This window comes from Anser anser (assembly GCF_964211835.1).
Source record: "Anser anser genome assembly, chromosome: 5".
Taxonomy (NCBI): Eukaryota; Metazoa; Chordata; class Aves; order Anseriformes; family Anatidae; genus Anser; species Anser anser.
The window spans coordinates 14002845-14017255 of NC_139725.1; the positions used below are offsets into that span (position 1 = coordinate 14002845).

Consider the following 14411-nt stretch of genomic DNA (forward strand, 5'->3'; position numbering starts at 1 on the left):
GCAGGGGCAGCTCCCTGCCTGGCAGCCGGACATCCACTGACACCGCTCGTTTCCTTATCACACAACCGTACCTCGATGGCCAACACTCCGATGGCAAGGGCTCCCGCAAGGTACACGTAGGTCTCAAAGGAGTTCAGGATCACGGTGTAGCAGCCCTAGGAAGGACAAATACATGGTGAGAAACACGGAGCAGCACGCTGCGTTGCTCTCGCAGCACAGCCCTCATGCGTACAAGAGGTGCTGTCAGACCCAGGAACCGAAAGCGTGGCTCCCTCTCACTCCCCCACCCAGCCCCACAGCAAGGCGGGCAGGAACCAGCGTGACAGTGGCAGGGAGGGGAAGGTTTTGCTGCAGTGGAATGGGAGTAATCCACACACACAAGCCCTCACTGACCAAGAGGAATTGTGACTTCTTGCAGAACAGAGGGGAGCAGCAGGGGAGAGACATTTCATCTGCAGAGGGGAGAGACTAAGTACAAAGGAAAGGGCCCTCTGGGCATATGACAGGCAGCTGAGGCTGACTGGGGATACAGGCTATTTATTTAAAGCCAAGGCAAGAGATTCTTGACTTGTATTTCAGTCACAGCCAGCAGCTATTTCACACCCTGGGACCTTTCCTCTGTGCCTTCCCCCAGCAGGAGCATGGATGAACACTTGCTGATCTTCTGAATATAGGAGAATTAGTCATTAAGAACTCATGGCCATGCACCGCTGTAATCCTTCCATTTCTGCAGCAGAGCTACCATCATCTTTAATGTCATTTGTTACTGCTCACACAATTAACAGCAGGCAGATCCTCTGAGAAGTTTTTAGGATGGTTCTGGAAATCATCAGCTTATCCTGGCCTCAGTTCTCCCAGCCTAAAATTCCAACCCACCAGCAAATTTCTGCAAATAGGTCACGTATAAAGACAGAAGTACATTGCAGTTCGTCCGATGTAAAAAGTACCTCTCCTGTCCACTTACACATGCAAACACAGATGTGTAGTCCCATCCATGTATCTGGCATGTTTCATTCACCTGATTATTGTGCTTTCACCCAAAAAGAAAATGTCTGAATTGCAAAAATGGCATGACACTTACATGCTGGTGTCCATCCCAGACCCTACTCGCTGGGAGTGAAACACAGAGGAAAGCAAGGGAAAGCGCGGAGGGGACCCACTTGTGACACAGCCCCAGGGACTGAAGGCCATTTTGGGGCAGTAGCCAAGCTATTAAAATCACTCTCTTGTCACCATGAGGCTGCTCAGCTGCAGCTCTGTTCCTGTCATATTTCCAGCCCAATTTTTGTGAAGAAGCATCCAGCGCAGCAACAAAACGTCTGGGTGCATGTTGAACTCCAACCTTAAACCAACTTTCAGCATGCCCTGCTCAGCTGGGTGAGAACGGGGTGAGCACAAACGTGTCCAGCACTGTCCTGCCAGCACGGCTTCCCAAGAGCCTGACTTTGCTCTAGCAATGCCTGAACAGAGCCAGCAACAGTTCTCCCATTTTATATAAATGCCTTGCTCTGCGCTTGGTGACGCTTTCTGTGCACACAGCTTCTCCCAGCAACACACTGTAGTGACAAGGGCTCACAGAAAAACTCTTCCCATAGAAGTGTTAGGCCTCAGCATTACTGCTTAGGGAAAGCTTTTTTTTTTTTTTTTTAAATCAGCTTTATCCCTGTTTCTCAAAATGCATTTCTTTCTCCTCCCTGCTGTTTGTCATCTCTCCTTCTCTCTCTCTTCCCTGTCTATTCGTGGCAATCAGACCTGGCAGATGCAGTATGGTGCTGTCTGCTATGATCTCTCACCCAGCGTGCCTTTGCCAACCGTTTCCAGCTGCCAGACAAGGAACAGCTCATGCGCTGCTTCCAAACTCCTTTACTCCCTTTCACAATCTGCTTTCATGTGCTGAAAAGAGGACCGCTGCTTAGCCTGGAGAGAAAAGGAGGCTTAGACACGCAGTCAGTACAGAGTTCAGCTGACTTGTGAATGCCGAGATGAACACAGTCAAGAACTTTGCTAGAAAGTTTCTGAAACTTTAGGTCTTGGGAAAAATATAAAGAAACACGGCTGGTGGTATCAGTGTCGACGACTTTACTCTGAATTGCCTTGTTCTAGTCTAGCATAGAAAAGAACTGCTAAGTCAAGAGACCTGTTCAAAGAAAAGCCCCCTTTTTACTGTAATCAGTAAAAGGGCAGAGAAACACAGCTTTCCAATACTTCTCTCCCTTGGGAAGCAGACATGGTTTTCTGTGGCTGTTTAAGCCTCAATCTCTTAGTTGAATATGGTGTTGATGAGTAGTCTTTGCGAACTAAACTGGAGCCCCTACCACGGCCTGTAAGAGGCAAATTCATCCCATCATCACTGACCTGTGCTGGCTTGCCAATTAACTTCTTCTCAGAGACAGTACTAACCTTCAGAGCCACAGTAAAGCCTGACATAAACTTCTACCCCACCTCTTAATCCCCTGGGAAAATTTCCATTATTTCTGCTGATACAGCACAGCATGGACTTAGCAGTCCACACAATGGAGGGGGATTTTCAGAGTCAGATATATCCGTGACTTCAAAAGCTGTTATCAGTGTAAGCACAGTTGCAAGCTGACCTGCAGTCAGGATGGCACAACCTGCTATCTTCACTACCCACCCACAGCTCCCACACCTCCTTTTCCTGGCATTTGGCTCCCCTTACCTGTCGGTTCTGAAATCTCTCGATGCCTGTGAGGCAGGCTTCCTTGTTAACAAACATCCCTTCCCGGCTCTGGAGTTCTCGCTGGCAACAAGCCTCTGGTGTTGCCTCTTCAAAAGAGGAGTTTGGAAGATGGGGGACAGCTTCAAAATCTTCTGGTCCATTCACTCCACAGCAGGCAAACTAGAGAGAGGCATGGAAAAAAAGGAAGACAGTTTATGCTTTGCCCTGAAAAGAGATACCAGAATTCTCCCAAAGACCTATTTTTGCAGGGATCAAAGCTTTAGTCAAAGCAGAGACAAAACAATTGCTGTTTCCAATAAAGTGTGTTATGCTTGTACCTTGGAGCTTCTGTTTCATCAAAGCCTCTTTATAAAGTCCCACTGTTCCCATGTCACACTGTAGACTCTAAGGTACCGCTGGGAATATTGCCATGATCTACACAGGGCTTTGGAGCACATCCAGAATGACTTGCTTGAGATCACCCAGCAAGTCTGTAAAAGAGCCAACAGTACAATCCAGGCTCCCGACTGCCCGTTCTCCCATAGCTAATGGTCAGGATTGTTGCTGTTCAAAGGCACTGCTAGGTGATCCAAGAAAGCTCCCTTTTTAGAATTCAAGTCAGGTCCTTTTTAAGGATTCAAGTCATAGTCTGTCTCCTTTCAGTCAGCAAAAGGAAATGTCTTCATTAAAATCCTGAATCAGCATGAAGGGCAGCAATCATCTTTTTCTTATAAGATTAAAATTGACTTTTCATCTGCAGAGCCTGACATCTTACTCTTCATTCTTGAACAGATACAACGTGGGCTGCACTGAGCCCAAAGTTCATGTATGTACACACAAACACAAGCACACACAACTTCTTGCAGCAGACAGGAAGGAACAACTTGTAGTAGATAAGAAAAATTCCAATTCCAATGACACAGCCAATCTTTAATCCGCCTGATTAGGACTGTAATAACAAAATCAATTTTGATTGCAAATATTTCTACTTTGAAAATATTCCATTAGGCATACCCCTGCCTCATCTGTCGCCTACCAACTCATTTAACAGGCTGTAGTAAGAAACCATTAGTTAGCACTAGTTCTAGCTTTGTGAGCTGGGAACAGTACCAATGGCAGCTCGTGTCGAGAAAGCCTGGCTGCCAGATGAATTGTCACCTTTGTCCCACCACTGCCACCACAAACCCTGGTGCTGTGCTTGACACAACGGAGTGGCTGGAGCAGGCTGAACAGCCAGGCGAGCTGAGGGTGCTGGCTGAGCACAGCACTGATAGCTGACCACCAGCAGCATGGGGCTGGCGTGGCCTGACTTACCGTGATCATAACAGAGTTCCAGGTGGCAGAGAAGACATCCGTGTCATTGTTCCTCAGGTAATGCTTCTTCAGCTCCTTGGTGAAAAACTCTCTCGTCAACTGAAACACACAGAGACAATGGAAATGCAAAGGGTTACTGCCAACTTCTCTCTTTAAAGCACATCTTTTAATATTCAGGGCTATTTGAAAGCATTTCATAAATTAACACAAGACTAAAACAGATTTTAGAGAGATCTTCAAATCCACATCCAAATAGTATCTTAACTTACTATACTACTCAAGGTCTGCAATCAAGGCATGATTTTCCCCTCACTTTTCATTTCAAACCAGTTACCTTCCTACTAGCATCAGGGGAACTCCATGTGTGAGAAAGGAGAATCAAGCCCTAATACCAAACTTGCTGGGAATGAAAATGGATTAAAACACATGGAATTAATATGAAATGTTCAAGTCAACTTACAAATCAGAAAAAAGACCATTTCCCTGACAATGCTTTAGATTATCTAAACTCACCCACACATGTGAAGAAAAAAAATCCCCTTTATATTTCCAGTGTTTAGATAATTTAAACATTTTTTTCCTAAGGTCAACAATAAAAACTAATGGAATTTCATTTACTCCTGTTTACATTTATAGTAAAATAGAAAAACCAAGCCAACATTTCTGCTCAGACTCTCCTCAAAAAGTTAGACACCTTGAAATTACATTTACATAGAATCACTCTCTGGGGGACTAGTAAATATTCAAACTTAATAGTCTTGTTAAATTGAATACTTTGATTCAATCTTGGGCCCTTTCTATCACTTCAGGATGAAAACTTCAAGGAATCCCCTTTTCAGGCTCCCAATAGGCCTTGACTTGTGTGGGCCCTTGGCTAAAATACCTTCTGAGTTGTGATCTACACAGACTCAATCTCTATGCCAGTGCAAAGCCTCAGTGTTACACACATGCAGGATTGGGAATTAAGCTGCTCAAGAGAGAGGTTTTTTTTTTTTCTTTCTTTTTTTTTTTTTTCCTTTTTCCTGTTGTTCACACAGTGTAGCAGTATGTGTTAGTGCATCTGCAATGAGTTGGTTTCAGGTTCTTGATATGCAACGTGAAATACCACACATACACATACATATGCATGAGATGTATGGGGTGGGCACAAAAGCACAAGCACAAACTTGGCTGTTTCCTTTGTAACTCTATTACAAAACTTAAGGAGAGCCAAGAAGTCTGTGGTCATTCTTTAAAAGACCCAGAGCACCACTTAATATTGATTTCTCTTTTACAGATACAAACTAAGGCAAAACTTAATGACTACATTGACACTAGGTAAAACTTTGTCACAAAAACTTGTATGGCATAGGGACCTAAATCTCATTACCTTTTAATGAGATAGTTCCTAAATCACTTTTTTTTTTTGTAAGACACACGTTTTAACTCTTTTTTTTTTGCTTCCAAAAATATTCAAATACCAGAGGATCATAGAGGACTGGCATTTTCCTTTGGGAATTTGGTGCACTAAGGGGAGGCTAGGCTTGAAGATGCAGAAACATGCCCTCAGTCTTCTCCTTTCCTTCCCTCTCTGCATACTTTACCCACCCAGCATCCTCGCCTGCAGAGACAGCAGCGCATTTTTCTGATGCTTGTCTGTTTCTGAAGCACAGACTTTGAAACTGATATTACAGTTGGTAATAATCCCAGCCGGCTGCCTTTGGCCGGGTCTAAAACAAAAGAGTCATTTAAATATAAAGTGAAACCTTTATTTTGACAGCAGCAATCCCAGAGGAAATTGTTCAGAGTTTGTGTGAGATTTTTACGAGACTTGGCCCAAAACAAAGCCTAGTGCTGGAAGGGTAAGTCTGCCAGGAAAATAACTGATTCCATTTCATTGTTCTTAAACTGTTTGTCCTGAGCATCTGAAGTTCAGAAAAACGTTAAAAATCGATCAGCAGAAGTGTCTTTATTCTGTTAAAAAATTGCTGACAAAGGAGGACAACAGTCAGTAAGACGGTCTTTCACGCATGTCCACGGTCCCCCTGTTGTTGAAGGCAAGTCTGTGCACACTGGAGTACTGTGCAAGCACTGTTCAGAAGGGAGAAAAGGACCTAGTAATAAAATGAGATCTTCCACACACGCTTCTGACAAAGCAGATATATCAGCCACAGCCACGAGCAATAAAGAGCCATTCAGTCGTGTTCTTTCCTAGCTGTTCAGGGGAGAACATCTCCTGTACAGAAACAGCACGTATATTTACACACGAGTGCATGAAGTGACCACCAGTGAATGAAGACACCACCACACTGTGCTTCACTGACTCTTCCTCTCACGTCCAATCTCAACAGCAAACATCTCTTTTCTCCCTTCCTTCTGTGTCTAAATTTCTTTTACTCCCACAGCTATTAATAAGTTAACTCTGCTGTGTGTTGGGGAGCTAGTTTGCACGTAAAACCATACAAGAGAAAACTGCACCAAACATTATCTGTAAAGCGAGCAGACAGAGCATGCCCTTTTCTTTTGTCTCATTTTCTACACCCAGCGTAGCTACAGCCGTAGGGACCGGTGCAATGACCATCACTGAACCTGGTAGGCTTCCAGGAAACGTCGGTTGCCCAAATGTGCACTTACCACTGCAAACCTTGAAAGTAACTTCTTGTTTCACAGGGAAGAGAAAAGCACATCTGAACCTGACTTTAAATGTCTGCTGTGAAGACTTCCTCCTGACACGGGGTCACTGGGAGATCACCCCACAGGCATTCTACCCAGCCATCCGGCTAACCCAAAGATAACAGCAGAATTAGCTGCAAGCAGTTACCCAGCCAGCGGAGCTACCACCAAAATATACAGCAACAGCAAAACAAGTTTCTTGTTCAGAAGAAACCTTAAGAGAGGACAAACAACAAGAATTTTCTGAGTTTAACTTCTGTGTAGAGCTATCTCCAGCTATGTTGGGATCCTGACATTCTGCATTTCTTCCCATTTCTGCCTTTTCTGTCAGTCATTCTGACAGAGTGGGAAGCTGGCGATGCAAACGAGACAAGCTCAGGAAAGACAGCAGAGTAGCTTGCTCCCCTGCAAGTTTTGCCTCACGAACCATCACCAGATGTCACGGAAGTCTAGAATAACCACTGCGATCTTATCTGGTGAGTACCACGTCCCCGCACGTCCCACGGCTGCCAGGGAATGGAAGATCCCGATGCTCCGCAGGACTCTCGTGGCTGAGGGAAGAAGGCACAGCCGTCCCACTCACAGGACACATTTTGTTCCTTGTGCCTTTCCTAAGCTCCCCACAAACCTGGCTCACCGGGCAGTGCGTTATCTCCCCTCCGTGAAGATCGTACCTGGGCCTGCAGGGCAGCGCACGGGCGCGAGGCGTTTCTACGTGTGCGGTCTGCTGCTTGTGCTGTACCAAAGGAATTCCCTCAGAGCTCCTAACAGCAGAGCTGTAATGACCAGAACACACCAGACCCCCCGGGCTGCAGCCTATTTACAGAGCTGTAGCTATTCCCACAAAGGCATGGTCTCAAAGCCGAGGCTGTAATGGGGCGCCCACACTGTGTACAAAGTGACGTTTTTTCCCCACTGTTCAAATCCAATGCAAAGACAAAAGACCACCAGCTTATAAAGGGGAAGAAAATTCTCCCACTACCTCTCCCCAGACTATCCTGCTGTACAAACACCGCACTGTTTTGCCGTGAGCTTTGTAAGTGTTGATTCTTTGCTTACCAAAATCTCTTAATGTGAATAAAACTAAAAGTATATCCTGGCTCAAGAAAGTCAAAATCTTATCATCATTTTAAAAGGTCCTTACTTGCTCGTGCTACACCTCTGTGACAATCGATACAGCCCTTTAAGTTCTCTTACTGCTGGCAGATGCCAAACAAACAAGATAAAAACTAACAGTCACTAACTAGTGACCACCATCACTAGCTGACGTTTTGTCACTGCCATCACTCAGAGTCGTATTTCAAAGATGGGCTGCCTTGAGAAGGACAGACCTACTTCAGTCAGGCTCTTCTTGCATGTGGGGATGTGGAAAAAATGCAGAGACTCCTGCAGGTTTGAGAAACAATGAGGTGACGCTTACTACTAGCATGGGGGGCATGATTGGCATATAATGATATGCACGGAGCAGTGTAGAGAAAGGCTACACCATATAAAGCTGTGGAGAGAGGGATTAGAAATTTGTAAGCAAGGCAACGTGCAAGAGAACCATTGATGAGACTCAAAAAGGGACATGGGGAGACTTGGTCAGAGCAGGCTAGAGGGCGTATCTTACAAGCAGCACTGAGAGGAATCTGGCAAGTATCAGAAGATGAAAATTCAAGAACATATTAAAAGATGCACAAGAGAGTTTTTAGCACAGCAGACAGAGCAAGCATTGGCTCTGCTGGGGAAACGGGAGGTTTCACTACTAATATTAATATTAAACATATGCTATATTGAAAAAAGAAAACAGTGCTTTTAACCTTAGTGTGACTTTATTATAAAGCTTCTCCCTGATGGAACATGCACTTGGTTTGGCTGTGAAAGAACCAAGAAGACTGAAAACTCCAGGACTTAAGTGGTCCCCCAGCATATATATCTTTTTACATAAACTATCCACCTTGCACATGCCAGACTAGTTAGCATTCACTGGCTTGCTGGCAGTTCTGCAGCCTGAAGATAGTAATGAAGCAGGTTTGTTGGCATTTGAAACAAACAGTCCCTATCAGCCACCATCTGAACACCACGCTCCAGCTGGGTACAATCCCACTGGGGTTCATATTTTGCCCACCATAGGATACTTACATTTTCTCTGAAGATAAAAGCCAGGATTGCAGCTGAGAGCTCCGCCAGGAAGATTAACAAAATAAACATGAAGAACTACGAGAGAGAAGATACAGAAAAAAAGAGACATACCATTATATGCATGCAACAGGCATTAGGAACACAAGGTTTTGCAAGTCACCAAAGACATGGAAAATATAACTGAGGAAATTTATTTTCCTGCCAATTAAAACAAAACAAAACAAACAAAAAAAAACCCCCACAAAACTACGAGACAATAACCTGGGGCAGTCACAGCCCCTCCTCTGATCATATCACAGGACACGGGAGCTCACAGCACGTTTTGGCTTGTTCTAATGGGTAAAGCAGATAAGGCTTATGTGCTAAGGATCCTTATCATCCCCTGATAAATCTGCATCAGGTTAAAACAGGAAAGCCTCCTTTGATGGAAAAGGTTATATGATTGTGTAGATGCTCAAATAGGGTTAAACTGTCCTGACACAGTGAGGGGAATTGATGCAGGTAGCCCATCACATGCACACACCTACACACGCACACCCCTGCTCACCACAACATGAACAGCTGTCCTGTAATATAACCATGGCTCATTTCGTGTGGATGGAGGCAGTTACCGAAATAGTTACACCGATGACCAAAAATGGACTCTTTTTGGAGCATTCTCCATTTCAGGAGAAAATCAGCCTTGGTTAACAGCATCCCCCTCCGCACAATGGGGTTAGGTACTGAGTTAGGTACATCAGTCACTCAGCTGCTGTTCTCCTGTTACCAGGCCAGAACGATTCACCGTGCCTTCCTCACGCACCCCACAGAAGTCAGTCAGACCTAGGAGGCCTCATCCCCACAGAGATTGATGCTGTGCTGGGAGGGAAGCGTCCCCAGGGCCTTTTTTGCCGAGATCCCTCAGGTGCTGTGGAGTTTCCTGCCCAGGATGAGCGCTGGGACCCCCTGCCCAGAGGCAGCACAGACAGCTGGCCCACCTGAGGTACAACTCGGAAAAGAAAAGAGCGTTGAAGGGAACAAATCTCGCAGGGCAGGCAAGCACTTGCTGATGTCAAAGAGCTCACGATTCACACTCTTTAGGACTGATTCCCAGTTACACCAACGCCTCACAGCCGTTTGATGCTGGTTCAGCCCATAACAAACACTGAAGCAAAGAGGCAGAGATGCGTCCTCTAACATGCTTCAAACAACTAACGTTGGTGCTGAGGAACTCAGAGGAACAGAGCCGAAAGTGGCTCGGCTCACATCTCTCCTGAAATGACGCTTAGTCCCATTGCTGGAGACAAAATACTAGGTTTGAGGTAAGTCTGAACTAGATGGGCATGGTTTATGTTCCTACAGTCACACAAAGACATTACCATTTGAACGTTAGTTGAGATCCTTCTAAAATTTAAGGATCCCAAGAATTAGACCACAGGCTCGAAGATGACTTTACCAGACTGAGTGACCATTTGGAAATGATGTCAGGTTTTGGCTCCATGTGAATGGAGAACCCAGTAAGACTGCATCATATGTAAGGTAACAAACATCTGGTACAAGTTACCAATCAAAGTGGGTGAAGCAACAAGTAGGAATAAACACAAAAGTAATCTGATTTTTTTTTTTCCTGTATAAGAAGGCTATTGAAGGTCCTTCTGAAACAGAAGGAAGGCAGATGGGGCCAGAAGTACTATTAAGATCCCCAAGCAATGATTTATAAACGATGTCTGGAATGCTGAGCACCATGTATTCTGGTAATGGAGAGAAAATTCAGACCACCTAATTGAAACGTGAAAATGTTCTTTTGGTGTCAATTATCAGAGCTGTAAGTGATTTTTCCCCACTGGAAAAATGCACACACTACCCGGTCCCATTTGTCTTCCTGCCTCTGCAATGGAAACAAAAGAAAAGGTTCCCAGGCTCAAATGACAAACAAGACGAGTCAGATGGACAGGGACTTCAGGCTGCTAACAGAATGCCGTGGCTTGATTTGCTGAACTAGTTAACTGTAATTTATTCTTACTGCTAGAGTTTTACGTGTGGCTTCTTTTTTTCCTGCTCAGAGACTGTTCTGTTTTTAATTTCACCATAGGAGGGCAAAGAACAAGTGATGAGGATGAACCACGCTTTGCAAATCCACATCATCACCCATCAAGGGATCTCAGCATAGTCACTAAGAGGTCTAAGGTGGTGATCAAGTGATTAATCCCATCACCTTGCTAATTGCATTTCATTTACTGATTACTAGGAGACACACATTCACCCGAGCTCCAGCACAGGTCTGTGCAGAAGTGGAAGCAGCCATTCCCAGATTCTGTCTGATAAGCTTCATTATCATTCCCAAACTGATTTACACTTACATTGTGTAGTCTGCATTACCATTACAGATTTGAAATAGTTATTGTAGAAAAAACATGAGCAGCCATTAGGGCTGATGAGAAAAAGGAGATGGATCATCAGTGTTTCAGAACTTGCTCACATTCTGCATTTTAAGGAAGGGCTAAATCTGCTTATTATGTTTTGCCTCCCAGAATTAAATTAAGCAATTACTGATATGTGACAGCACTAAACAGCCACTTGGTCAGTGCAGTGTATGGGACAAGGCAGCCTCCTCACATTTAAATTCATGCCTGAGACCCAGCACTTGAATACAGGTACCATCTTCATCCAAGGTGAGGGCCTGAACATCCTTGGAAGTGGTGTCTCCTATTTTGGTCAAAAACCTCGTCTCAGCTCCTGGTGATGGCTCTCGATTTGTCAGAAGTTTCCACAAATCAGCATTTCACGTTCGTTTTTCGCAACACATCTGCCATTCCAGTTTCAGCAATGCTGTTCTGGAAAGAGCAGCCACTGTCCTTTAACCCAAAGGACACACATTTTCATGCTGAAAAGTTTTAGGGGCTACTGCATCTATTTTACAAGAGTGCAGAACTCTTTGCGCTCACAACTAAGCCAAATCAAGCTAACATAGACTGTTCTTGTTGCAGACTTGAATTCAATCGTGTCAAAATGAAAAAAAATATTTATATTTGCACGTTATTTTTTGTACATTCACCAGCATTCTGGACTCTGATTTTTATGGTGTTCTTTTGCAGCCATAGGGTCTTTAGGACAATCCAGAATTCAGTCAGTCTTCAGTTTAGAACACAATGTTTGTTGCTTTTTGTGAGTCAGGTTCAAATGCTGGGAAATCTAGAAACACTTCACAGCCTTGTGCTTAAGGCAACATGCTAGGCTCCACAGTGATTTTTCAGTGGTGGTGGTGGTGGGGTGTTGCTTTTTCCTCAAAAGACAAGCAACTTAAGGTAAAATAAATGGCCTTGCAAATACAGAAGCCAGAACTTAGAGAACATGCGTGTGTGCATCTGTCTCGTCCCTTCTATCCTCTATTTACATTTAGACTGCAAGCTTCAGATATACATTATGCATCACTGTGAAATCTCACTTGAGCAGCTCTGGCTCATCAATTCTTTAACAACTTTGTAAGCGGACTTGATTTGATCAGGCAACTTCTCCCCAAGCACCACCTCTAAAGCCTAACACTCTCAGTTCCGCAACAGTATTTCCAGTCTCGCTGGCATAGGCTCATGAATGGTTTGCCTTTCCTATGCCTGAAACTTACTCCCATCAGACTTCTGCTTTCACAGATCTTTCATGCTTTTTAAGGTCAGCTGGTGTGGCCCCAAAAAAGCAGAAACGAGCAAAATATTTCTCCTCATTTGGTATCAGCACAGGTCTTTGTGCAAGTGCTTTGCTGCTACCGGACAACGGATGGCAGGTTACAAGAGTTGACTTTGACACCAGAAGCCCTGCTCAGGCTGGAGTGCTAATTTCTCATCCAGTGATTATTTTTAGAGTTCCTGCTAGTCCCAGGCATTACTTACAGCCCATATATTTCTCACATTCCAAGTATAAAATAAAAATAAAAATAAATAAATAAAGCAGCAGGGCTCGAAATTACTTCTATGAGTCAGAAAAGTAATAACCACAAAATTGAGTGCACTGGAATATAACTAAAACACCTGGAGGAACACTCAAACTGTGGTGTAACGCTACTGACTTCAGTGATGCTAAATCAGGGAAGAGCATGGATCAGAAGTCCCTTTTGTAGCCAGATTCCTTAATCTGTACGCAGCTTATGTGGTCCAAATTGAAGATATTTGTTTCTCATTCATTTTCAATCAGTATTTCTCATACTTAAACATACTCGGTACTTAAACATAACTGCTAGTTTTTAATCTGATTGGGACAGGCTCTGGAGTTAACGTCAGGCTCATTGGGCCTGACTCTTCACATTTTCTGAGATTCCTTCAGGTAGATTTCCCTGACTTCACAAGTGATATATTTAGTTTTCTGATTTACTTCTGAGATGAGTTACTAGAGATCAAACCCACAATGGCTTCCGGAGAAGGGCTCTCATGTGCAGGTCATGAATTCAAGGGGTGGGCAAGCAAAGTGCCAGAGAGAATTTATCTCAGTGGAGCCGGGCTGATCTCAAAGAAAAAAAAAATGTTTTTCTTTTTAAAAAAGTGGACTTTCCTGTACTGTTAAGAGACAAGCCTGTTTCACACTGTGAAGCAGCTGTGCAAGATACAATCATGACAAAACACTGTAAAAGGGAGACTTAAACAAACATAAATAAAAACAAACCAACAGACTCAGAGGGAGAAACAAAAGGTCACATTTGACAAAAGTGAGAAATAAAACTATAGAGCTTTGTGTTTTGACGCATAATTGGCAATGTCTTCTGCTAAGAGATAACGGCTGGAAACCCTGTAGTATCAGAATTTATGGCAGAGGTCAAAAAAGTCTTATTTTAGTGGCTAGCTCTTTGTAAACATTACGTGATGACCACATGGGCTGAAATGTAACCCTATCATTCACGGGGAAAATTGCCTGAAAATCACAAATGTGGTTCATTTTAGAAGCAAAGTAGACTGCATAAAGGAGTGACCACGTATTGAGAACTGCAATGCAATGCTGTCAGCCAGTTCTGAGCTGGGCATTTTTGCTGACATGGGGGGCTCCATTACACAGATGTTCCACCCTACGTGTTCTCTGCTTTTTTTTTTTTGAACCAGTGAGGAAGCAATCTACGGGTGGAGCTGAGGGCTTTGGATGGACAGATGGACAAGAGTGAATCATTTTTGGTCATTTTATAAAAGTTAAAAAAAAAATAAAAAAAATATTTTTTTGAGACAAAACTTAACAAAGTCAAAATATGCTCCCAGACTCCACACCCACTGGACTCAAGCCTGGTGCGGGGAAGAAGCAAATTCTCTGCCTCGCTAGTAAAAGTGTCCTAAGTCTATTTAATATCTAAGGCAATAATGGCTACAATAATGGACATCCATTCACGCACTTATCACAGCATAATCTATTCAATGAAAAAGTCTCCCCCATTCTTGGGAAACACCAAAAGGCCAACAGAAGGTGCAAGGACACTTACAAAAAGGAGGAGGCATTTGTTCTCACGGATGGCGCCGCAGCAGCCGAGGAAACCCAGCAGGAAGAGCATCGCTCCCATAGCCAGCATGATGTAGGCTCCGGTGAAGAGCAGAGGGTTGGCAGCCACTATCTCTCGAAAACCTGTTGGATCCACGATGACCCAGATCCCAACTCCCAGCAGGCACGCTCCTCCCAGCTGTCACGGCACAACGAGAGA

At 44.1% G+C, this 14411-nt stretch overlaps 1 protein-coding gene across 14 annotated transcripts in view; it reads right to left on the bottom strand.

The window, feature by feature from the left end:
* The window catches only part of TSPAN18 (tetraspanin 18), a 110911-nt gene that overhangs the window by 4451 nt on the left and 92049 nt on the right, over positions 1-14411 (bottom strand). For all 14 annotated transcript variants that reach the window (XR_014585234.1, XM_083838752.1, XM_083838740.1 and 11 more), the window contains 5 exons: positions 14196-14390; positions 8768-8842; positions 3992-4090; positions 2678-2857; positions 72-155 (listed from right to left, as the gene is read on the bottom strand). Coding sequence is in view for 13 of the 14 variants with exons in the window: in XM_083838752.1 (XP_083694878.1) it covers positions 72-155; positions 2678-2857; positions 3992-4090; positions 8768-8842; positions 14196-14390 (633 nt within the window). In the remaining variant the exon portion in view is untranslated. The remainder of the gene's footprint in view (positions 1-71; positions 156-2677; positions 2858-3991; positions 4091-8767; positions 8843-14195; positions 14391-14411) is intronic.